The 24,767-nt window shown below is 39.4% G+C and overlaps 2 protein-coding genes across 4 annotated transcripts in view; one reads left to right on the forward strand and one right to left on the reverse strand.

Moving 5' to 3' along the window:
* Window positions 1–19,000, forward strand: part of LOC129731617 (uncharacterized) — a 111,367-nt gene extending 92,367 nt beyond the window's left edge. For 2 of the 3 annotated variants that reach the window (XM_055691742.1, XM_055691743.1), the window contains 3 exons: window positions 4,804–5,300; window positions 5,892–6,617; window positions 15,556–19,000. In XM_055691742.1, coding sequence (XP_055547717.1) covers window positions 4,804–5,300; window positions 5,892–6,617; window positions 15,556–15,630 — 1,298 coding nt within the window. In that variant the 3' untranslated portion in view covers window positions 15,631–19,000. Of the gene's footprint in view, window positions 1–4,439; window positions 4,707–4,803; window positions 5,301–5,891; window positions 6,618–15,555 lie in introns of those variants that run through there. The other variant, XM_055691744.1, reaches the window with a different exon arrangement.
* On the reverse strand, window positions 18,874–20,311 carry LOC129731618 (uncharacterized). The gene is made up of 2 exons (XM_055691745.1): window positions 19,724–20,311; window positions 18,874–19,659 (listed from the first exon to the last, which is right to left on the reverse strand). The coding sequence occupies exons 1-2, from the start codon at window positions 20,211–20,213 to the stop codon at window positions 19,211–19,213; spliced, it is 939 nt and encodes a 312-aa protein (XP_055547720.1). The 5' UTR covers window positions 20,214–20,311; the 3' UTR covers window positions 18,874–19,210.
* Window positions 20,312–24,767: the final 4,456 nt, after the last annotated feature.

Here is a 24,767-nt window from a genome sequence, read left to right on the forward strand (position 1 = left end):
GTTTAGGTAATTTGCAAGCTATTTTGCATAGAGCACAACTTTGTTCAAGTTTGTCCATTTCTATAACAAATTTTGTTACCAGCATCAGGCATAACTTACTTAAGCACATAAATAAAAAAATAGGCATTTTGGTATGATTTTTCTCTGCAATATCAAAAATAACAAAAGCCTCCAAATACGCTCAGCGATCCACTCTTGGCTACATATCAAAGCAATTCTATAATTCATAATCCTGATATTGGCCATATGTAAACAAAACCATGGTAACGTATTAGCGATGATGCAAAACATGAAAAGTACGGAGATTTTCGAGCTTTTATAAGATATCGCATGAGATATAGACCGTTCCGATAATTATAAATACACTTACGATCAACCGTCATTTCAAATAACGTGCAGTATTCAACCAAACGTTGGCTGCGTCCTGTTGTTTACATCCAAAGAAACAGATGCTGTCATTTTTTCTAACATTTAGTGCGAAATTTTGAAAATGCGTGGCCTTTCTCCCGAGCAAAGAAAGCGAATTGTGCACAAATGGGGCACCGTGAGTGGTCTTTCTATAAGAAAACTAGCCAGAGAAGAAGGTATAAGTGTCGGAGCAGTTCAAACCGCATTGCGGAAGTATTGTGAAGAATGCACATTTACTGATGCCCCAAGACGTGGTAGAAAACCCGGGCCAGTTGATCCCACAATGGACAAAAAGGTTAAGGAATACTACAAGCGGCATCCTTCAGTATCAGTGCGAGATGTGGCGAGAAAGCTTGGAACCTCGGCGAGTAACGTTATGCGTGCCAAGGTAAGAATGGGTCTGCAGACCCGTCGGAAGCAGAAGCAGCCAAAACAAAACCCAAAACAAGCTGAATCTGTGAAACCGAGAGCTCGGAAGCTTTATGACAAACTTCTACCCAAAAAAGTGGGGTGTGTTATCATGGATGACGAAACCTACATAAAACTAGACTATAAGACTCTGCCAGGAACGCAATTTTATACATTACCGAAGGAAAAGGATGTCCCTGGACCAGTGAAAGCCATTTACACCGAAAAATTCGGCAAGAAGGTAATGGTTTGGCACGCCATTTGTGAATGTGGGAAAACATCTCGTCCATTCATTACGAATGACACAATGAATGGTAAAATTTACGTGAAAGAGTGTTTGCAGAAAAGGTTGTTACCCATGGTTAAGCAGCAGAACAATCCTCCAATCTTTTGGCCCGATCTTGCTTCCTGCCATTACTCTAAAGATGCACTAGAGTGGTATAAAACAAATAATGTCACATGTGATAAATCCTCCAAACTGCACTGAAATTCGCCCTGTTGAAACTTTTTGGGCTTTGACCAAGGCAAAGCTGAGAAAATATGTCAAACCAGCGGACAATGTTGAAAAATTTAAAAAAGATTGGCTTAAAGTGGTAAAAATGGTCGGAGAACACAAACATGGTCAGAGAACACACAAAAGCTTATGAGTAGTGTTAAGAGAAAAGTTAGAGAACTCGCGTATCCTACGAAAAATAATCCCAACTTGAATTGAAACTGGAAAGAAAACACTTATTATCTATATTTCAGAATAAAATGACCCGAAAAATCCTGTATTTTTTGTTTTATTCAAGAAAGAAGATGTATTTATAATTTTCGGAACAGTCTATATATGAAAACACAAAACTGGTTTTGGATTAGAAAGCACTCGAGTTTCCTGGATGTTAGCAAATAATACGAAGAAGTATCTATGTGAAAAAAGCAAAAAGCGGAAGCTTGCGAATTTAGATTAATGACTGATGAAAAATTAATTATGATGTGATGTCAGTGTTATTGAACATTCTACTCAATTTGAATAGAATTCTAACTCGGTGTACTTTGCATTACTAGCTGTGTGTGAATATAATATTATTATTTAGTTTGATTGATAGATATACTGGATTTTTAGTTAGATCAATAATGAGGATTTTCTGCTAATAAAATATGGCCAATTTAGAAATGCTATGGCCAAAACAAGAGCCTAGAGAAGTTTTTTTGATTGGAAAATATGTAAACAAAATAACAAAATTTAATTATTTAATCTCAATGTTAGTGAAGAATATAGTCGAATTCATCCGATTTACCCATTGAATTACATATTTTTTGATTCAATTACATATTTTTCGAAGGAAGAAGGATCTTCCATTAATAACATACTATGGCCAAAAACGGTGCTTTTACCTACATACAAACAAACTCCGAGAAAAAATAGCGGCTCTTTTACATCTAAATCAAAACACGAACAAAACTGATAGTAAGGCATTCGTTATTTTGACAGTTCTATTTCTCGAAAACTCGGTGAGAACTTCTTTGGTTTGAAGAGATCTCGGTTAAATGATGTGATGGTTCCGAGATTCGGTGTTTTAGTTTACTGAACCCGGAAACTTGCTGTTCTACGGATTTTTTTTGGCAAACAAAGTTACGGTATTCTGTAAACACGTACGGTTTCCGATTTTTCAGTGTTTTTTTTCGAAACAACGATAACAAGTGTTGTGTAACTAATGTTGAAATAAAATTTTAGATCTGACGATGACTGAATAACAGTACGCCGAAACGTCATGTTAAAACAAACATAGTGTGTACATTTCACCGAGAAAGATTAACCATCCAAAGGGAATAAAATTATACGGTGACTAAAACCTCAAATAAACGATAACAAGTTTTTTTCTAAAATTTAGTGTTTCACTTAACCGGGAAAACATTATGCAAATAGGTGTGTGCGCGTCGGTTAGCCTATATATGAGGCTAACGCTGACACCAAAACCAATACACAGAATGCACATGGTGCACATCTACACAAAGATGAAAAGTTGTATTCGAACTTATTGAACACCCTGTAGATATGAAAGAGATAGAGATAGAAAGTGAAAAATATAAAGAGGACAAAAATATCACTGTCATAATTCCTCAATCTCTTTCTTCATCTTTCTATCTTCCATAGCAGGATGAAAAAAGAGGTAGAGACATGATGACAATGATATTTTTGTGGATGGACTTCACTGCGACCAATATTTTTATCTTTTGTGACATTAACCGAACGTTTCTTTCTGTTCGCACATTTTTGTTATTTTTCTTTTTGCTTTGTCTTTTTCTTCTTCTTTTTTAACAGTGATATAGAAAGAAATTGTGAAAAAGAGTGGTGGAGATGGATAATAAAGAAAGATAGAGATAAATCGAAAAAGTTAGAAATGATCACAGAAAAGTAGAAATGAAGAAATATAAAAACAGAGAAAGATGGAGATATAGAGATGAAGAAAGAAATTAATAGGCAAAACATTAATAATTTTTGATATAATCATACATATATCAACGTAGGATAATGGTTTCAATGCATATATAAGAGCTTTTATGTGATGAATATTATCAAGTACCAGAACTATGACTCAAGTGACATGTTTTTCATATCATCTGTCAGCTCAATTTTGGAATTTGAATCCCGGAGAATATTGCATTTGTTGAAGAACGCTGAATTGCTTGCAAGTGTTTACTTTATTTTCGAATTATCTTAGCTTAAGTGGTTTCTCTCATGTTTCTTGTTTGCCATATTTGGGTTACGGTAAAAAAACGTTGCTTTCGATGACTTTTCTAATATTAATAACGCATTATTGTTTGTTTCGTCTATTCGTTGTCTCTTTTCCAGAGTTTCATTCACACAAAAAAAAAATCATTTTTTTATAGCATCTCCAGCTTCTTCGTAATTTAATTCGCACACGTAGTTTTGTGACGCAATATTTACTTACAAATGTTAATTTAAAGTTATTTACATCGTCCCGGTTTAAAATGTCTGCAAAGAACGGTTGAACTTCCACGCTTGATTTTTGAAAGACACCACCCTTATATGCTGTCCAAAATAAGCGAAAAGAATTTGCAGTTTGTCTCAACTCAACGTGTATTTTGTAGTTAACTTTGCTAATGTGTACATAATTGTGGCTTCCTATTTCGAAATTCAATTAGTATACGCCAAATTTCCAAACTGAAATGTTATACTTTACGTAGAAGTCTTGTGTTGACATTTGCGTCCCCAATGAGATTCGAAGGACGGGAGGTGAAATTAACGCCTAATTTCATCATTTTGATAACACTCAGGCCCCATAATTCTCCGGGAACAAAGCACATCTGCATGTAGCCTATTTATTGATGTAACCATTTATCACGTTAAGATCTGAAACTGAACACATCTTTCCATAGTCACGTTCGAACCAATACTTGAAGCGATGGCGGCCGGTAGATATCACCGCTAAACCACCTCCTAAGCTACGGCATTGTACGGACATTGTACGGGAGAGCGTGCGCACACCAAAAAACGAACTGTCAAACGTTTAATCAGTGGAGGAAAACACATGCGAAGCCGGCTTTTTGCTTGCGATAGGCAGCTAAGGCGGTATTCACTAGCACATCCAAATGGTTAAAAGCTATAAAAGAGGAATTATATGTTCCTTCGGGCGACAGTCGGTCTAAGCGTTTGTGGCCAGTTGACGCTCCTCCGTGCCAAGGGCCAATTTGCGCCTACGTGAATTGCATCAGCTGTGCAAACTCACGTTCGCCAAACTCTGAAAATAAAAATAATAATAAACAACGGTCGTAAAATTTGAAAAATAAAAAAACCGGTACCCACAAGATGTGCGACTGTTTGCTGCAAAATAGCGTCTCGTTATCGTTTCTTGCGCTATCACTTTCCACCCCGCCTGAATCGCGTACGTTTCCGTTGTTGTGTGTGTTTTTTTGTCGTTTAAGTGCACCAGTAGGAACTGACTTACTAATTGTTTTTACTTTTTCTCTTGTTCGTTACAGGCTTGAGTTCCCGTCAGGACACAGCTTCACCAACCGACACGGCATGTTCGTCGGAGTCACCGGCATTTTTGGGCCCAGCATCACATTTACTGCTGTATGATCAGAACAGCTCCGAGGAGGAACTGGAAGTGATCAACGGCGGTGTGCTGGAGGTGGGCAGCGAAACCGATGGTGACGGTGGTGGTGACGGAGGTGGAGGTGGGGCAGACTGCGCCAGCGGTATCAGCGCCGGCAGCAGTGAAAGTGTAAATCAACTCGGAAGCATTTCGAGGATCACCAGCCGGCAGCAGCGGCTCGCAGTGGAAACAGATGGCAGCGACGGGGTCGACGATTGCACCGATGAGCTTTACTTGACGTCGACATCACCGACGGCCGGACTGCTGAGGCCCTTAGCGGTTACACCGACCCAGCTGGGGGCAGTCATGTCCAAGCGGTGTAGTTCAAATAATTTGCTCGAGAAGCGCAAACGGTCACTAGCGCACAGCTCGGATGATGAGGTGAGAATTATTGCTCGGGTGGGTGGATGCGGAAGTTGTAAAGGTTGTTTGTGTGTTCTAATTGAATATACAAATAATATTTAAGTGTGCAAAGAGTGTGATCGAAGAAAACTCATTTGATATGTCAATACAATAGTGCTATTGAAATTACTTATGTGAATTGTGGTAAACATGAATGAATTCCAAAAAATCATTCCATTCCATCTCGTGCCAAATAGATCAAAAAATGTTTCGTTCTATGATGCTAGATCAACTTGATTTTCCGAGCTGTATTTCCTGACTCGCGCTTAGAATTTACGTAAAACTGACGTCTCGAAAGAAATCGGGCCTTTGAATGTGTTTTTGCCGATGAATTAGTTGAAAGCGTATTAGTTTGCTTTTTTTAACTGTAGGCATGTAAATTCATATCATAAGAAGTCCAAAGGAAAAGAAGTAAAATTTCTATTTAAAATATTTGACTGTTAATTTGTATGAAGTATTTCTGTAAGGGGATAGGACAAAAAATACCAATGAAATTTTAAGACTTCAATATCAACAATCAACCTATTGTGTACATCATTTTAATAGTATATTCTGTTTTTTTTTTCTCAGGTACGCCATCTGTTAGAGCATCAGCACCAGCAGCAGCATCACCATCAGCACCACCATCACCAGCAGCCGCTGATGTCGGCACCGGTGAACTTTCGCACATCACCACCACTAGAAGCTTTAAAACCACACCGTGGCCATATTATCCAGCGCTCGACCACGCCACTCATCCTGACGGACACCGGTCGTGGCCTGGAGCACATTAGAATATCATCGTCCTCGTCGATCTCGTCGACGACGTCTTCACTTTCGTCCCTGGGCGGGGCTGCTGGTGGGTCAACTATCTACGGTGGAGGCGTCGGAGGCATACCCCCCTGTGATAGTCCGGCGACCGTCAACTACAGTACTGGCCATCAACAACAGCATCATAATAATCATCATCATCATCAACATCATCAACATCAACCAGCGCAGAATAGTAATAATCTAGCACTGTTAAGTACAACAAATGCTTCCACGGCTACCGGTAGTAATGGCAGCGGTGCCACTACCGTCGTGTCCGCGGCTGGCACATTAGGAATGGCCTTCGGTCAGGGCCAGGAAGCGCCCGGCGGAGCGATGGGTGGCACCGCGGTAGCGAGCAACAACATGGAAATTAGCCGATCTGTTAGTCCTCCAGCGAAAGTGTTTCATTGTGCGGTTTCCCCGCGGCGAAGACAGCCGCGCCACCAGCAGCAGCGACTTCAGCGGCCCCACAGGCCATGTTTAGATTTCGACAAGATGCAGCAAGTAAGTATCTACAGCTTCGATGCCATCCCAAATAGTCGGTTTGGGCGGAAGTGTGCCGCCATGTGATATGTTTAGTTTTTCGACTACTGTTTGGTTGTTAAGTTTAATAGTTATCGCTATTTTAGTGTTTTCCAATTGTATTCTAATAAACTTTCAAATTGTATAATGGATCAGCACCGATACTTTCATTTAAAGAAGAGCATTTTTGATAGCATTAGTTCTCTGTTCGAAACAAACTTGATTTGTACCTACTTTTATAAAACAAAGCCATATTAACGTAACGTGTAATCAGCAAATTGATTAATTTCTAAATTAAATGGTTGTTTAAGTTTACTAAAATTGTTGGCTTTTACATGATTTCTTTTCCGATTAAATAATGACTCCAACGTATTTTTTCATGTTTATAGACAGATTCAGTGTTGATGAACTCTAAGTTTTAGTAAATATTGCCTCGTAAGTGAATTTTTAGCTAACGAAAGCTTTTAGTTCAAAACTGTTTCAAACAATCGCGTCAGTTTATTCAGGAACTAGCTGTCTGTAAATATATGCCAAATCTATGACTCATTCTCTCCAATCGTTGTAGCCTCTTCTACACTAGTGGTACCACTTAGGGAACCAAAATCGTCTTCGTGACTGAGTCCACCGAGTTTTCTAATATTATTGAGTGCCAAGCTAGAAATCCCAGAAAAGTATCCTGGATTTTGTTTTTTTTTTTCTACGTAATTGAGAGCGTTTTTCTATGATCTGTTTACGATCCCTGGGCACGATATCTGCTTGTGTAGGAAGTTGTTTCGATTTTTCTGTAAAATCGTACGATTTTTTTTTTAAGGGGGGGATTTGTTAGTAGCTTAAGTATTTATGATAAATATTAGTAAATAATGAGTATGTGTGTCCAATCACAAATGGTGACTTCTCAACACTGTTAGAAATTTGTAATTTTAACTGTTAGGGTTTGTTTGCTTTCGCAATTAGGACTTATCATTCGTAGGGATTTAAACCTACTTGTCAGAAAAGGGGAAGTAAACTTACAACTAACTTAACTGCTAACTTATTTGCTATAAAGCGAGCTTATCGTAGCAATTGAGGATTGCAACGATTTTTGTCGAAAATTGTTAATAATTTTATTTGACATAGCTTCTAATGGTTCAACACCAGTAAGTCTATGTAATTCGAGTGAACCAAACCAAGGAGGACGCTTCAAAAGCATTTTCAGAATTTTATTCTGAATCCTTTGGAGCGTTTTCTTCCTTGTTGAACAGCAACTTGACCAGATCGGTACAGCATAAAGCATTGCTGGTCTAAAAATTTGTTTGTAAATCATAAGTTTGTTCTTTGAACAAAGTCTAGAATTCCTGTTAATGAGAGGATATAAACATCTCGTATATTTGATGCACTTGGCTTGTATACTCTCAATGTGCTCTTTGAAAATAAGTTTTTTATCATAAATTAGTCCCCAGTACTTAACCTTGTCGGACCAACCTAAAATAACCCCATTCATCTTGACAACGTGATTATTGTTTGGCTTGAGGAAAGAAGCCCTAGGCTTATGCGGAAAAATTATCATTTGAGTTTTAGAAGCATTGGGAGAGATTTTCCACTTTTGCAAGTAGGAAGAAAAAATATCTAAACTTTTCTGCAATCGACTGCATATGACACGAGGACTTTTTCCTTTTACGGAAATGCTTGTGTCATCGCAGAACAATGACTTTGTGCATCCTGGAGGCAAATCAGGAAGATCTGAAGTGAATATGTTGTACAGGACTGGACCCAAGACTGAACCTTGAGGTACACCTGCTCTGACAGGAAATCTATCAGATTTTGAATTCTGATAGACAACCTGCAGAGTTCGATCAGTAAGCTAATTTTTTAAAATTTTTATTAGGAAAATTGGAAAATTAAAAGTTTGCAATTTCGCAATCAAACCTTTATGCCAAACACTGTCGAATGCTTTTTCTATGTCTAAAAAACAGCTCCAGTGGAATAACCTTCAGATTTGTTAGCTCGTATCATATTAGTAACTCTGAGCAATTGATGAGTTGTGGAATGCCCATGGCGAAATCCAAACTGTTCATTTGCAAAAATTGAATTTTCGTTGATGTGTGACATCATTCTGTTAAGAATAATTCTCTCAAACAGTTTACTTATTGAAGAAAGCAAACTGATTGGTCGATAACTTGAAACTTCAGCTGGGTTCTTATCCGGTTTTAAAATGGGAGTAATTTTTGCATTTTTCCATAATTTGGGAAAATATGCAATTTTGAAGCAGCAATTGAAAATTTTCACTAAAAATTCCATTGTGCTCTCAGGGAGATGTTTGATTAGTATATTAAAGATTCCATCGTCACCAGGTGCTTTCATATTTTTGAAATTTTTAATAATTGATTTAATCTCATTCAAGTTAGTTTCAATTATTTCTGCAGGTAAAAAACTCTGGGAAGAAATTAAATCAAATTGACGTGTGACTTCATTTTCAATTGGACTCACAAAATTCAAATTTGAGTTATGAACACTCTCAAACTGCTGAGCAAGTCTTTGAGCCTTCTGTTCATTGGATACAAGAAAACGTTCACCATCTTTAAAAACTGGAATAGGCTTTGAAGGTTTCTTAAGAATCTTCGACAGCTTCCAAAAAGGTTTTGAATATGGTTTCAATTTTTCAACTTTAGTCTCAAAATTTTGACTTCTCAGAAGAGTAAATCTATGTTTAATCTCTTTCTGTAAATCTTTATAAATAGTTTTAAAAACAGGGTCACGAGAACATTGATATTGACGTCTGTGGACATTTTTCAAACGAATTAGAAGTTGAAGATTTTCGTCAATTATTGGTGAATCAAATTTCACTTGAGCCTTTGGAACAGAATAATTCCTGGCATCAACAATTGCAGATTTTGATGCTTCCAAAGCGGAATCAATATTCACTTCGTTTTGCAAATCAAGCTCATTATTGAAATTTCTCTCAATATGAGTTTTGTATCTTTCCCAATTAGCCTTGTTATAATTAAAAACAGAGCTCATAGGGTTTAAAACTGATTCACGTGATAATGAAAAAGTTATTGGAAGATGGTCAGAATCAAAGTCAGCATGTGTGATCAAATCACTACATACATGACTTTGATCTGTTAGCAACAAATCAATTGTTGAAGGGTTTCTTACAGAAGAAAAGCATGTAGGACTATTCGGAGACAAAATAGAATAGTATCCTGAAGAACAATCATTGGATAAAATTTTGCCTTTGGAATTACTTTGAGAATTATTCCATGAACGATGTTTAGCGTTAAAATCGCCGATTATAAAAAATTCCGAACGATTTCTGGTGAGTTTTTGTAAATCACCTTTAAAATATTTTTTGTGCTCGCGTGTGCATTGAAATGGTAAATATGCTGCGGCAATAAATAAAATCCCAAGTTCAGTTTGAACTTCAATTCCCAAAGTTTCAATAACTTTCGTCTCAAGATGGGGAAGAGCACGATGTTTGATTCGGCGATGAATAACAATTGCAACTCCACCGCCGGAACCCTGAATCCTATCATATCTATGACCAAGTAATTGGGATCATATTTAAGATTTATGTTAGGTTTCAAAAATGTCTCAGTAATAATTGCAATATGCACATTATTTACTGTTAAAAAAATTAAAAAGCTCATTCTCATTGGCCTTCAATGAGCGAGCATTCCAATTTAATATTCTAATTGTTTTATTTAAAATCATTGCTAAATTTTAAATTAGAAACAATTTTAAAAGTAAAATTTGTGCCTATTTGAATGGCTTCAAACATTGATTGTGCCTGCAACATGGCGTTCATAAGATCGAAAATCGTACGATGATTCTGTGCAACGTTTTGTCAAGATAGTTCTACACTTTTGGTCGGAATAAAAGCTCCCACTCCTCTTCGCCCATCGATTATCCTGCATTTACATCCGAGAATCATTTTTCTGGTAATTTTCACAGTCGGTTTCTTGCTTTTTGACAGCTGCAGCGCTCCATAAATACTTGCAGTACTGCATTTCGGCATAACTCAAAGGTGGTTCCATTTCTTGCAAATTTCTGAAGAGTGCCAAGGGTCAACGCAGGGGATGTAAGTGTCCCTGTCTATATCTAACTTTCTTCAGCTCTGAAACTTCATATGATCCTATCAGGCATCAGTAGGCTAGCAGGCAACCGGATAGCTCTCCCACACGGTTGTGTTTGTGTCGGGTTCGATTCCCGATCTGGTCGAGGATCTTTTAGAGCTGGAAATTTTCTCGACTCAGCACTGGGGGCACTCAGCAAAATATGCCAAAAACAATATTGATAACAAATTCTCTCAACTAACCTAAGTTGATCGAGACCGCTATTAGCCCCACAGGCTAGCTTGCGATATTGTTTGTTATGTCCCAAAACCAGCCAGAAGTTGTCTTAACTTACAGAATCTTTACAAATAATTCAAAGGTAATTATTTACTGGTGGAAGCAGCACTTCGACGAACACCTGAATGGGCCCAGACAGGAGACCATGGCGGCGGAGAAAACGATCTCGCCGACCGGTGCGACAAATGTAGAAGACGTGCCAGCCCCAACGAAAGTCGAAGTTAAGCATGCAATCAAGCAGCTGAAAAACAATAAATCGGCTGGGAAGGATGGCCTCGGAGCGGCGCTTATTAAGATGGGCCCGGAGAAGCTGGCCACCTGTTTTCACCTGCTGATTGCAAGAGTTTGGGATACAGAACAGGAGTGGAAGGATGGGGTTATCTGCCCTATCTATAAGAAAGGCGATAAATTGGACCGTGGGAACTATCGTGCGATCACCGTCCTGATTGCCGCCTACAAAGTGATTTCCCAAATCATTTTTCGCTGCTTCTCACCCCTAGCCAACAGATTTGTGGGTAGTTATCAGGCCGGCTTCGTGGAAGGACGGTATACGACGGACCAAATCTTTACTATACGGCAGATCCTCCATAAATGCCGTGAATACAGAACCCCCACCGACTTTAAAGCCTGACACTATCGACCGAAAAGAGCTATGAAAGGTCATGGACGAAAACGGTTTTCCGGGGAAGCTGATTAGACTGCTAAAGGCTACGGTGGATGGGACGCAGTGCTGTGTGCAGATTCCGGGTGGATACCCGCGAATCCCGCAAAGGGCTTCGACAGGGTGATGGTGTCTCCTGCCTGCTATTCAACATTGCACTCCAAGGTGTAATCCAGTCAATTCGTTTGCTTTGCTGATGATATGGACATTGTCGACAAAACAACTGCGGTAGTGGCAGAACAGTACACTAGACTAAAACGAGAAGCAGCGAGGATTGGGTTGCAGATAAATGCGTCTAAAACGAAGTACCTATATGCTAACCGGCGGAACCGAAGCACACCGACAACGCATAGGCAGTAGCATTACGATCGACGACGTTGAGTTCAAGGTAGTCGATGAGTTTGTCTATCTTGGCTCACTGGTTACTGAGGATAATGATACCAGCCGAGAGATCCGGAGACGTATTATTAGCGGAAGTCGTGCCTACTATGGGCTCCACAAGCAATTGCGGTCGAACAGACTGAGCCCCGTACGAAGTGTAATCTGTACAAAACGCTCATAAGACCGGTTGTTCTCTACGGGCATGAAACGTGGATAATGCTCGAGGAGGACGAGTGCTCGGAGTTTTCGAACGACGGGTACTAAGGACGATCTTGGGCGGCGTGCAGGAGAACGGAACATGGAGGCGAAGAATGAACCATGAGCTCGCGCAACTCTACGCTAAAGCTGGACGGATATGCTGAACAAGGCATGTTGCAAGAATGCCGGACAACTACCCTGCGAAGATGGTGTTTGCCTCGAATCCGGTTGGAATTTCCAACACTAGTTCAGAGTGGCAACAAGGGAAATTCTGGCTGCAGTGGAAGTATTTTTGATACGGTCACACATTAGCCGTCAGCTATTTCTTCTGAATTTTCTTATTTCCTTTTTGTAATTTGTTAGCGTTTTTCTTCGCAGTTTCCAATTACCTGTTAGTTTCGCATTATTAAACAATTTTCTATGGGACTTTCTAAGTCCTTCTATGGTCTTATTCCACCAAGTTGAGCCTTTATTTAACACGCGCGCTTGGTCCCACGAACTTAGACAACCACTCTGCTTAAGGTCGCCAATGAGGACCTGTGCCACCGACTATCACTATTTTTTAAGATCCCACGAACAGAGTGATTGTCTGACAGTTGCGGTTGTTTGTCATCCTTGCAGTAGCATCACATTGTTGGGCGGGAAAGCTCCCTGAATGTTGCGCTGCACTCCCAGGCTGGTCTGAAAAACACATTTGGCGGACTTCTATGCCACAGTGCATCATTATGTTATGTTTTTTCGCAGCCTTACAGGCCTTAGTATGCAGCAGAAAAAAAGTGAAAATGTTCGACCGTTAGTGTTGGGTTAGTTTGTATATTTGATGGCCTGTTTTGTTGGACAGTGTATTTGTTTACATCTACTTTTAAGTGCTACACTAACTGGGAGCTCCGTAGCCGCAAGGTCACAAAGTCTGCTTCGGTAAGCGGTTTGCACGTACCCAATCGTGATCAAATCGGTCCGTGCAAGGATTGCTTGCAGCCAGATTCTTTCTATAAGGAAACTTGCCAAGGATGCCAACATTTCTTCCAGAGCTAGAGTAAAAAGCAACTTGATTACAAGACGGATAGAGAACTACGAGTGACTCGTTCAAAGAAATTGCTTTTCTTACTGAAACAGGAAAAAAAAAGATAATCCTGTTCTTCGATTAAAAGCAGCATCGATGCTGTATCCAACAGCCGCATAGACCGGTTTCTTTCACCGTAGAAAGTTGACGATGTTCCTGAGAAAGTGAAATTTAAGTTCCAACGTAAACATCCGCGGGGTGTAATAATGTATGGCTTGGCAGCGTCTAACGGTTTGAAAACGCCGCCTGTTCTATTAATACTTGTGTTAAAATCAATACCGAAGTGTAAGGTTTGTTTCATTTAGACTTGGCCGGGGTTTTTATTGAACTTCGAGGAAAACTACAAGAAAAATTATTTGTCTGCTCCCATCAATTTCTACACAGTGGTAACATCAACCGTATCGGCCATTTTTTTACACCACTTCGCCATATCAGATGATGTTTTGATTGATTTTCTACACTTCTTCAAATTACGCTTTACTATTGCCCAATATTTTTCGATGAGACGAAGTTTGGTGGATTGATCCTTTTTGCGATAACATCAATATTGTTCTGGTTGTATAATTTCAATACATCCCGGGCGTAGTGGCAGCTAGCTAGATCGGGCCAGAACTTCACGTGGCCTTCGGCTAAACTATCCGCTGAAGACACTTCTCATCGTAAACTTGTCCATTCATGGTTGCTCCAGTAATGAAAACTTTTGTCTTCTTTCGACAACTACAACCTGGCGGGTGAATTAATTCGCGAGAACAAATTTGAACCTATCTGGAGCATTCCTCTTACGGTTAGCAAGGTAAAATTTCCGACCCATGATTTGTCTGAAGTCCATTTTGACGTATGTTTCATCGTCCATCAAAATACAGCCATTGTACTCTGTTAGGACTTGATAGTATAGCTTTCTTGCTCGGGTTTTGGCAACCAGGTTCTGTTTCAGCGTCCTGTTGGGTTTTTTGCAGGCATGATACGGCCGTAATTTTCACGCATACAGATTCGAAGAACTGTACTGTGTGCTGCATTGAACCTTTTCGCCAAATTACGGACGGAGACCCCAGGATTATTCCGGACTGCCCTGATGACCTTTGCTCGTAGTTTCCGGTTCAATGTTTCCCTTCTACATTTGGTTTGTTTAGCGCAATCCGCTGTCAAAGTATCCCGGTAACGATTTAGCATGTTTGATATTCACAGTCAATCTCGGTAGTTTGAGAGCTTTGGCGATCATTCCTGACCATGTTGGGTTTACAACGTAGGTGTGCACAATTTTTTCTCGTCTCTCGCGTTCCATCTTGGATAGCTTTTCAACGCGTTTACCAAAGCTGACGAAATTTTCACCACTAAGTGAACAAACCTTCCAGATCAAAACGCTGTCATTAGTTTCTCGGTATGATAGCTAGAGGCGCTACAGTAAATAAAAGAAAACGGTCAGATACTAAGTAGAACAAAACTTTATCGGTTTTTTGAAGGACCGAGTGCTTTCCTTGGTGAAGGCCAACTTTTCACTATGTTGCGCTACAACAGAATGGAGCGCCATGTCATACGTCTAATAGTTTTAGCCGAAAGATTTGTGTCCCGGACCTTAACCCGTTGGATTTTTTGATTTGGGCGTATGTTGAAGCAAGCGCCTGCAAAAGCTAGGTGAGATACCCTTGTGTGAACACCTAAACACTAACATGGCGGTGAATGCCGGAGAACTACGCTCGAAGGTGTGTTATAGCTCCCGGCGTCGTCCCGAGGATGTCATTACAAAAAATGGAGGACTATCGAGTAAATTTGTTGGGTAGCACCTTATGCAGAAAACTGAACTGGAAAATGTTGATATTATGGCCTAAAAGTACTTTAAATAATACAATGAAAACGTGATCATCCTTGCCCTTAAAAGCTTCAACGAGAGATGCTTTATATCTTTATATCAATAGATTAAATAATTATAAAAAGTAGAAAGTTATAGAACTAGTCCAATTACTACTTTTCAAACAGGTACTTTCAGTGAATCTTATAGGTTTGATGCAGAATTTTTTGGTTACTCTCTACAATACTATTAACAGAGAAAAATAGACTCTTACTGAACTTGTTTACTTTTGCAGATAGGAAACAGTCAAGCATCCTTCCAGAAATAATTATTTTCCTATATATTGAGTTTATTATTTCACTTTCACTTGGTCTAACGCTGTTCGTTTAGCTGACTCTGCTATCACTAGTGTTTGTTTTTCCGTTCAGTCTCAATTCTAACTCTGCCTAGCAACTGTCAAACACTTCGTTCACAATTAAACATGTCGTATTCTTTCGTTGCAGTTAAAGGCCCGGTCGGTGACCACGTGGAGACACAGTAACGAGCATTCAGGTGAACTGTCCGTATTCTGTTGGTGATGATGAGCTGCCAGTGGCGAACGGCGGTGGTTGTCCAAAAACGGCGGTAACAACGACGCGGACACTAGCAGCGTCCGTCCACGAATGACCCTGCTGCAGCCGGCGGATGTGGACTGCCTAGGCGACCGCTATCGCCCGGACTGCTTCCTTCGAAAACTTTCTTTGCTTGTTACTGTATTGTTGCCCATGCAGTTTTCCTCGGTCAGTTCGCGTAATTTGATGAAATTAGGATGTTCTACCAGAAGGGTTCGGGAAGGGTGGAGATTATGTTTAACATCAGAGGCCCTGTATCAGTGCGATATTATATGAGAAGAAGAGAAGAAATGCAAAAGTTTAGTATAAATGCTACTCACGGCACTAGATACAATTCAGTGCATCCTTGAGCTTGATTTATTTAACAAATACCTTGAAAAAGAAGACGATTAAGCAAATCTCACTGAACGAATTTTGCTAGCGAATAGAGAAGTCGAAAAGAAAGGAAAATGCATTTTTGTGAATGAAAGCTGGATTTTGTTATTGGTATATAAGAATTTACAAGCGTTTTATTCATATCTTTATTATATTACCCTATTAAAAAATACATACCTTTCAAAGCGATTTTGTGATTTTAATATTTAGTAGCGTTTTTTTAAGTTTAATCTTTGCGTCTTAATAGGAACCAGCAATTTACGATAGAATTACTAAAAAAAAACAACCTTCAGAACTTACGAAGGACAGCAAATAGAGAATGTTGCAATTTGAATTGTGGATGTTATGTATGCATTATTATAGACAGATAAACGTGGCCGGCCGTCGTGTGTGTTTATTTGTTCCGTACTGCTAAGTACATAAATGCTAAACCGTGAGATTCTAGGAGAAATAACAATTTACAGTAACTCAGAAACTGGTAGCCATTTTCTCAAGTACAACTTACCAAGCTCGATTGCTCGCCCGATTAGTGCAAGGCGGTATACTTTCAAAAGCAACGATACGTACTGAATACGAGGCCTAGAGGTGTTTGAAGTTGTTTGAAAACCTGACCACAAAAACTTGATTTAGGGCAGGAACACGCCGCTTGTTCTCGGACATGATAGTTGCGTTATATCGGTGATATTGATATTTAACTTGTCGCAGATTTAAGGTGGTAAAGTGTGATCTGGCGCATCTAGTGATAGTTTTATGGAATAAAATCAGAATTTTTTTTAGTATCTGTTTATAAACAATTTATAACCTATTTGCACACCATTTTTTGAACTATATTAATATTAATGTTATTTCTGAAAAAACTAAGTGTTAATTGGATTGTTTTTATTGAAAATTCGAAGTATCATTGTCCACCAAAATTCAAAATAATTAATCAAAGTTATAACCACTGTTTCATACGAAAATGCTGCCAGAGAACGCTTCATTTTTTTTAGGAAAGGTCATAATTTTCCGAATAAAAAAGTCCAAAACCGAGATGGACATTGGTTGAGCAATACACGGACATGATTGGTAGAGCTAAATTCTGCCACTGTTAAACAAGAAGCATATATTCAATAATCAACAAAAAGATACTGCCGCAATATCAGCTTTGTCAGATACGACATCTACAAAGAAGAAATATTTCTCATCTGGTAAATGCTCAACGCCTGCCACTCGTAAGTCGACAGATATTAGGGGTCTTCACATCGAGCTCGTATACGAATAAGCAGCCGTAAACTGTGTATCTTCCATTACTCGTCAATGGAGGTGAGTATTTATACGGCTGGGTATTTGTTTACGAGCTCGACATGAATACCCATATTATTTCTTTCACAATTACGTCCACACTTCGGAAACTTTATCAATGACAGAAGCATTTCACCCCAATGAAGTCTGCAGATAACAATATAAAAAAAAAAAATAAACAACAACAACAACGCGAAAATAGTAAAAAACACATTCAAATAGTATCTACTCGATTTAACTTCGAAAACAAATATCAGAGATTTTAAATATCTGAATGAGAAAATAGCGCGTAGCCGGCAAACAATACATAATTATAATTAGACTATATTTTACCGAATCCAAACGCAAAACGTAGCATATTAAAAAAATACAATTATTGTCGATTGAACAAACTGCACGAACCCAGTGAACTTCAGTCAACTATTTAGAGTAAATCGAATCCAATTTTGATTGATGTAGCAGCATAACTAGAAACCGTACAAGACGCCATTACGAACCATTCGGTTATTCAAACAATCGGACGATACTAGGTGTAGGCGAATGCAGTTGAATATCTCAGAAATTCGATCGTTTTTTTTTTTGATGGCTTTTAAAATTTGTGATTTGATTCGAATCATGCGGTTGTACACGATTCGCATCCCTCCTTCAGTCCGTTATTTCAAAGGGTCGTATGCTAGGGTAGGACCTCCACTGTCCGCCCTCCCAGACAAAACTTTGAGGGGCTGTGATATTATTTGAGAACGGATTGAGGGAACCCTGTGATTATACTTTCATATTGCTTACCATCATGCTTCTTCTCCACAACCCTGCCGCAGATTCACCAGAATATGATGGTATGTGAAAAAGAGAGAAAGATTGTGTTGCATTTGACTTAAGTATGCCAAGAAGTGGAAGATGTAATAAAAGACTAACTGTTTTTTAAACACCTAAGAATCGATCACTAGTCGAACGACGAAAGCATGTATATTTTTCACCAATCATGATTTTTATCGTGAAGTAACAAACAACAGTTTCGATACTCATTAAAACGCATCAACAGTGGACGATCATATCGAACACGAAACAAAAATTTGAGGAAAAAGAGAAAAGATACATTGAACAAGCAAATTATGATTGCTTGTAGTATTGAATGCTGATAAATACGAAACAAACTATATATATTGTATTAGTAGAAACCCCGAATAAATGATAAAAAAAACACACAACAAAACAAAACATTTTCAATAAAACTACTCATTCCGACTCAATTTGCGGATGAATGAACCGAATCGAGACTAAAATTTAGACTCGCGCAAATACACATAAACAAAACAAGTACATATAAATTTGTAGATGTTGTCTCAGTAAGAATTAGGTAATCATTATTGGAAGACGAAGCAGAATAAATCTTTAATAAACATTATACACACGGATTGTAAAACCATTAAATGGTGAATTGATGGATCTTACAGTAGTGCAAGTGAAGTTGGCTATCGAAGAAACAAGAACTGCGTGTCAGCAGGAAAAAATTATTGGAAGAGAAAAAAGAGAGAAAGAGATCAGATGAAACAACCATTTAAACGAGCATAGCGATGATAAGTAACCTTTTTTCTTTAATTATGTTGTATTATTAATTAGATACAAAACAAAAACAAATTATAAAGGATTAATCCAAGTGAAAAATAAAAAACGATGCCACAAAGTTCGAGTTTTTTTTTTCTCCTATAATCATTTGGGTGGTTCGATTGTTTGCTGCTAGAGTAAATACTGTCGACAGGCGAAACTGACATCTGGCGACGAATGGATGAATCTTTGTTTGAGTAAACACAGTTTAATATCTTTTCTAACATAAGTCATACGTTGAAATTCAAATTTTCAATGTACAATGAGCAGAGCATTGGGTCACTTTCATTCAATCTCCGTAATCGTACGAATCAATTTCATTGTCCGCGATCTGTTCGTCTAACTCATCCAACTCGCTGATGGTAAATTGTCCAGAACCTTTAGACATTTGCAGCACCAGCAGCTTATCAACGAAAGTTTTAACCTCGAAAGCGATGCCATCACCATAATATTCGGTGTGGATGAGGACGGTATCCCAGTCCAGGCTTGGAATGAACTTCTTCAGCTCATTAAGAGTGTAGTTGTGAAGTCCTTCCGGATCCAGTCCGGTTTCCATGAGACGGATGTTTAGATACAAACGATTACCGGATTGGGTGTTATTGTTACAATGCTGAAACACGTCGGAAACTACGTTTTGCAAGACGGTAATTTTCTGCTGTAATTTAGTAACATCAGAGTTTGGTGTGATTGCTTGATTGCCGCGAGAGCACTCAGCCTGACGGGAGGTGATCCTACCACCTAAATCAAACAATAAAAAAACTTATTCGAATTCCTAATAAAACCCGAATCATGTTCGACCTACGAGCGACATAAAATTCATCAGTTTCATTAAAATACGACCCATCAATTTTTCGCATCATCGCTGTGTAGTGCAAACGATCTCTTGCACGAATAATAGCGTTATCGTCCCGCAAGATGAACTTCCCGTAGGAGACGTTCGTAGTGTTGAGGCCGATTGACAACTCCGTCGACGGTGAGTTAAGGAAAATTTGTATGCCAAACATCACAACTCGTGGGTGTTTTGGATACCAAATCATCACTCCCTTCGGGCGATAGATTTCGATGTGTACATCGCGATGCCGTCTGCTGTTCCATTTGTGTTTTCCTTTGCAGCCATAGCCAGCATTCGACAAATTGACGCACTCGATCAATAATAGAACGAGTAGACAAAGGTTCAGCTTCAGCAGATTCATTTTGATCACTTTGGTTGTTTGTGCTTCTGGTAAAACTTGAAGTCGCTGCTGAACCGATCTTAAACGAGGTGAAATAATAACTGAATCATCGAAGATCATAAGCGATGCATCTTATACTGGACATCTGAGTAAATTTGAGAATGGTGCTGTGAGTTCGAGCACATACATAGTTCGTAGAACAGAGGTTATCTCCTTTGGCGGTCTGCTCTCAGCTCGTCAGTTTGCCAGGAAATAACCACTTAGTCATAACCAGTGCAGCCACTTATTTTTTTTTCATTCAAGAAATTGTGCATGGCTTCGAAAAATATGAATAAAAGGATGTTAAGTAAAATTCTTTAATTTTAATCATTTGATGCAGCCCGGAGAAGAAACTACTCTATATGTAGCTCGCCATCGATTAATTTGATGGTAATGATACCATTTCTTTACTACTAAGAGAGCAAACATTCAGAGAACCTTTTCAAACTATTTTGTTATAAAGAGACCCATTATAGCAAAGCAAAGCTGTTCAATACCTTAGGGGTACTAGGTGTAAGACCGGCACTCTTGGAGTTTTGACTAAAAACACCAATTAACTGTGTTTTTAAATATGTGAAGTGATAGTATTTAATATTTTAGGAGTTTTGAAACACATCGTAGTCACCGTTGAACGAGTAACGTTATTATAATAGAGGAAACACACGCTACTTCAGCCGATGCCTAAACGAATGTAATTTTTCGCGAAGGAACTTAAGCTCTTATTCATGTAAAAGGTTTAAAATACTTTTTTGCTGCTCTAAAATTTACTGTCTGCATTGTTGGCAATCGCAGGAAATCGATAAGTTTTTAAAAATACAGTCAAACCTGTTTTTGTACTTACCTTACCAAACAGTCCGTCTCGTCCCTGACGGATTGGTTTCAAGAACTATCTTTATCGGGCTGTCGTCAGCACATCCTTACAAAAGCAGCTCCTGCAGTTCGTGGTTCATTCGTCTTCTCCACACTCCGTTCTCCATCTGCAGTCCACCGAAGATGGTACGCAACCACCTGTTGATGTTAAAAGGCATGAGAGACCATCACCTTGCCTCAAGCCTCTTCGGGTTTCAAAGGGACTCGAGAGTGCCCCCGATACTCGAACTACACACATCATTCGATCCATTGTCGCTTTGGTCAACCGCGTTAGTTTGTCCGGAAATCCGTAGTCGTGCTTAATTTGTCATAGCTGGTCTCGATCGATTGTGTCGTACGTCGATTTAAAATCGATAAACAAATCATGTGTGGGCGGGCCATTGTATTCGCAGAATTTCTGCATAACCTGCCGAACCGCAAATATCTGATCCGTGGTGGCGCGGGCACTCAAGAATCCCGCCTGGTAGTGTCCCATGAACTGCTTCGCGTTCTTGCTCCCAAACCTCCAGAAGATCGGGCCATCGGGGCCTGATGTCTTCTGCTCGTGCACCAAGATCAGTTGTCACACCATCCTCGCGTTCTACTGCATCGCCATTTAGATGCTCGTCGAAGTGCTGCTTCCATCTTTCGATCACCTTACTCTCGTCTGTAAAGAGGTTGCCATCCAAGCTCCTGCACATATCGGCTTGCGGCACGAAGCCTTTACGGGAGCTGTTCAGTTTCTCATTCTCGGAAGTTCTAGTGTCGTTAGCTTGGTACAGCTATTCCATCGCTACGCGATCTCGGTCCTTTTGCTGGCGTATACTCCTTCGGAAGACTGAGTTTTTGCTGTTCCGTGGCTGTCTGTATCGTTCCACGATCGCTCTCGTACGGTGTTGCAGCATCCTCGCCCGTTCTGCGTTCTTCTCCGCGATTAACCGTTTGCATTCGCCGTCAAACCAGTCATTTCTATGATTCGGAGCCCTTGTACCTAGTAGCGCTTTAGCAGTGCTACCTATGGCTGATCGGATGCTCCTCCAGCCATCTTCAAGAATAGCTGCGCTAAGCTGCTCTTCCGTGGTAGCGCTGCCTTCAGCTGCTGTGCGTACTCCTGTGCAACTTCGGCGTCCCGCAGTTGCTCGATTTTTGGTCGCGGCGTTCGACTTCGGCGGTTGTTATACACCGTCGATAGTTTTGAGCACATGCATGTTTTTATGCGGTGGATAGGAGCGCATAACATAACATAACATAACATAACATAACATAACATAACATAACATAACATAACATAACATAACATGAACATCTGATTGATAAAAGTAACTTTTTTAAACATGCTTATCTTTTCAACCGCTATCCTTCGTATGCTAGTTATACATGACTTTTCATATGTAAAACTGGCTCAAATAGTAATTGGCTAACGCATTACTTGTGTAAAGCATAGTTTACAGTTCCAAGCGAAGTGGAAAGTTTGACAAGTGAAAAAGCGTAAATTTTTGCTTGCGAAATCTGTCGTGAAAACCCGTTTGTGGAACACGCAAATATTTCACCAGCCTGCAGTTTACAGTTTAAGTGAAGCGAAATTCACGAGTTTACACTTCGATCGAAGTGAGAATTGACTGCAACTGACAAAATATAAACGCACGCAAGTTTTCGCTTGCTGCTGTTTTTTTTTCACTAGCGTTTGCATACGTGAAAAAAGTAAACCCAAGTGGAAAACACAACCTTCGATTTCGCTGGATCGAATTTGTTTACAGTTCCCAGCGAAGTGAAATTTTTGCAGGTTGTATTTTTCGCGAGCGTGAAAAAATGAACATTTTGTATGAGATTTTCACTTCGCTTGGAACTCTAAATAAGGCTTAATGCTTTAAAAGTCATTTCAAGGATAGGAAAAGTTAAATGGCTGAAAATCTCGTCGGATGCGGTTCTTTTTAATATCTCGCACAAAAAAAATCGAAAAAAACAGTCGCACAAATGAAAAAACCGCACATATAAAGTCATACAAAATAAAATTCGAACAAAAAGCGTCGCACAAAAACAGGTTTGACTGTACTTTCTTTAGAAAAATGTGTATAAATCCTAGTGTAATTACAGGTATCGCATGCGCTGGATCCCCGCCATTCTATTTGGAACATACTCCGATGTGGATAACCCTGAGAAAATAATCATATTTTGATGTGCGTAAAAAGATAATCATGAGTCAAATTGACTTCCGACTTTCGAATGATTGAAAATGCAACTTTTTCTTTATCGATGAAAGGTTATTACGGTGTTAACATATCAATGAATAACAAACAGAACAGAAACAGAACAGAAATATTTCTTTATTGATTAGCAGTGGCGTAGCGTGACCGGGTGACACCCGGGGCGGAAAAGTTTAGTGTCACCCCTTTCTCTCTCTGGGTGTCACCCCCTCCAGATTGCAGTGAAATCATTTTGCTATCCAAAATTAACCGAGGAAAAACTGACGCACTGTTAGAAGAAAAGAGTGTAATATTGCTGAAAGCGAGGAGTCGGAATGACGCAAACTATCTCTCCAGGGTTAATAAAGTGGGGCGTCGTTATACGGAAAAATAGGACCAACAAGAACCAAATTTTTTGTGATTTTGGGGCCCCAAGCAATCCTAAATTGATCGGAAGTCGATTGGTTTTGTCTCCACTTTGCGTATTGTATTTCGAAGTTAAATAAAAATTTGTATGGGAAAACCAACTTTCTTGCATTTTTCATTCTAGAGACCTCAGAATGGGTTAAACCTTACGTGTAGGTTTTCGATGCTTAACAAGACACTAAGGAGATAGGATGTCCCTAAAGAAGTAGTTGTTATTATATCAAAAAGCAGCCGTTGCCTAGCCCGTGCTCCTGGGGGGAATATAAATTGATGCAATACAAAGCTCTCTACCTTGTATTGTATTTTGACAGGTGACAACTTCGATGCCTGGAATCGAGAGGAGATTGATACAACAGAAAGAATAGCACATCTTAATCCCTAGTAGTACTCCTCCGTTAGGGGTATCTCGATAAAGGCGAGTAATACTAAAAGCATGGAAGTTAAGGTCCATAGTAGAAATGAGCCAGTTTCACAGAGGGAAGATACATCGCATTACTAAATACAAATCAAAACCTTGGGTGAAAATTTGGGGATGATACTTCTACAATTTCACTGTAAAGTAAAAATAGAATCTTTCAATTCAGTAGATGAATTATCCATCGAAGGACAGGATCGCTGCAAAAAAGGGCCATTTAGCAGTCAACTGCTTCAAAAACGTTCAAACTCTAAGGAGAAGTGCCAGAAGACTTTCAAGGGGATCAGAAGTTTCATAAATTCAGTCCACAATTTCTGAAACCTTCAGCAGTCCAGATTCTGGCTGAATATAGGACGATAAAAAAGAAACAGTTTGGCAATTTGATGTTCCAAGAAGTGCTGGAAACCTCTTGTGGGAATTGAGCTTAGCCAATCCCGGAGGAGTTTGCTACGGGTTTTCAACAACACTTCTAAGTTTGATAGCATTTATCATTTCAGATGGGGATCTCCTTTGACCTTTTCTAGCAAGTTCAGGAGAAGAGAAGCTTTTTTTCTTCCTAGATTTCCCGGGATCAGCAAGGTTCTCCAGCTGAATTATCAGAGTCACGCTCATCGGACGACAAGACCTCGAAAAAATTCGGGGAAGCCAGTTTGGCGGCAACGGTCTATTTGAGCATTTCTGCGAAAGTGCGCTCTTGTCTTGGCACCGTTTGTACGCGGGCATGCGACAACTCATGCAGTCTGCCCACAATAGAGGTACTTT

The sequence above is a fragment of the Wyeomyia smithii genome, chromosome 3, assembly GCF_029784165.1.
Source record: "Wyeomyia smithii strain HCP4-BCI-WySm-NY-G18 chromosome 3, ASM2978416v1, whole genome shotgun sequence".
Taxonomy (NCBI): domain Eukaryota; kingdom Metazoa; phylum Arthropoda; class Insecta; order Diptera; family Culicidae; genus Wyeomyia; species Wyeomyia smithii.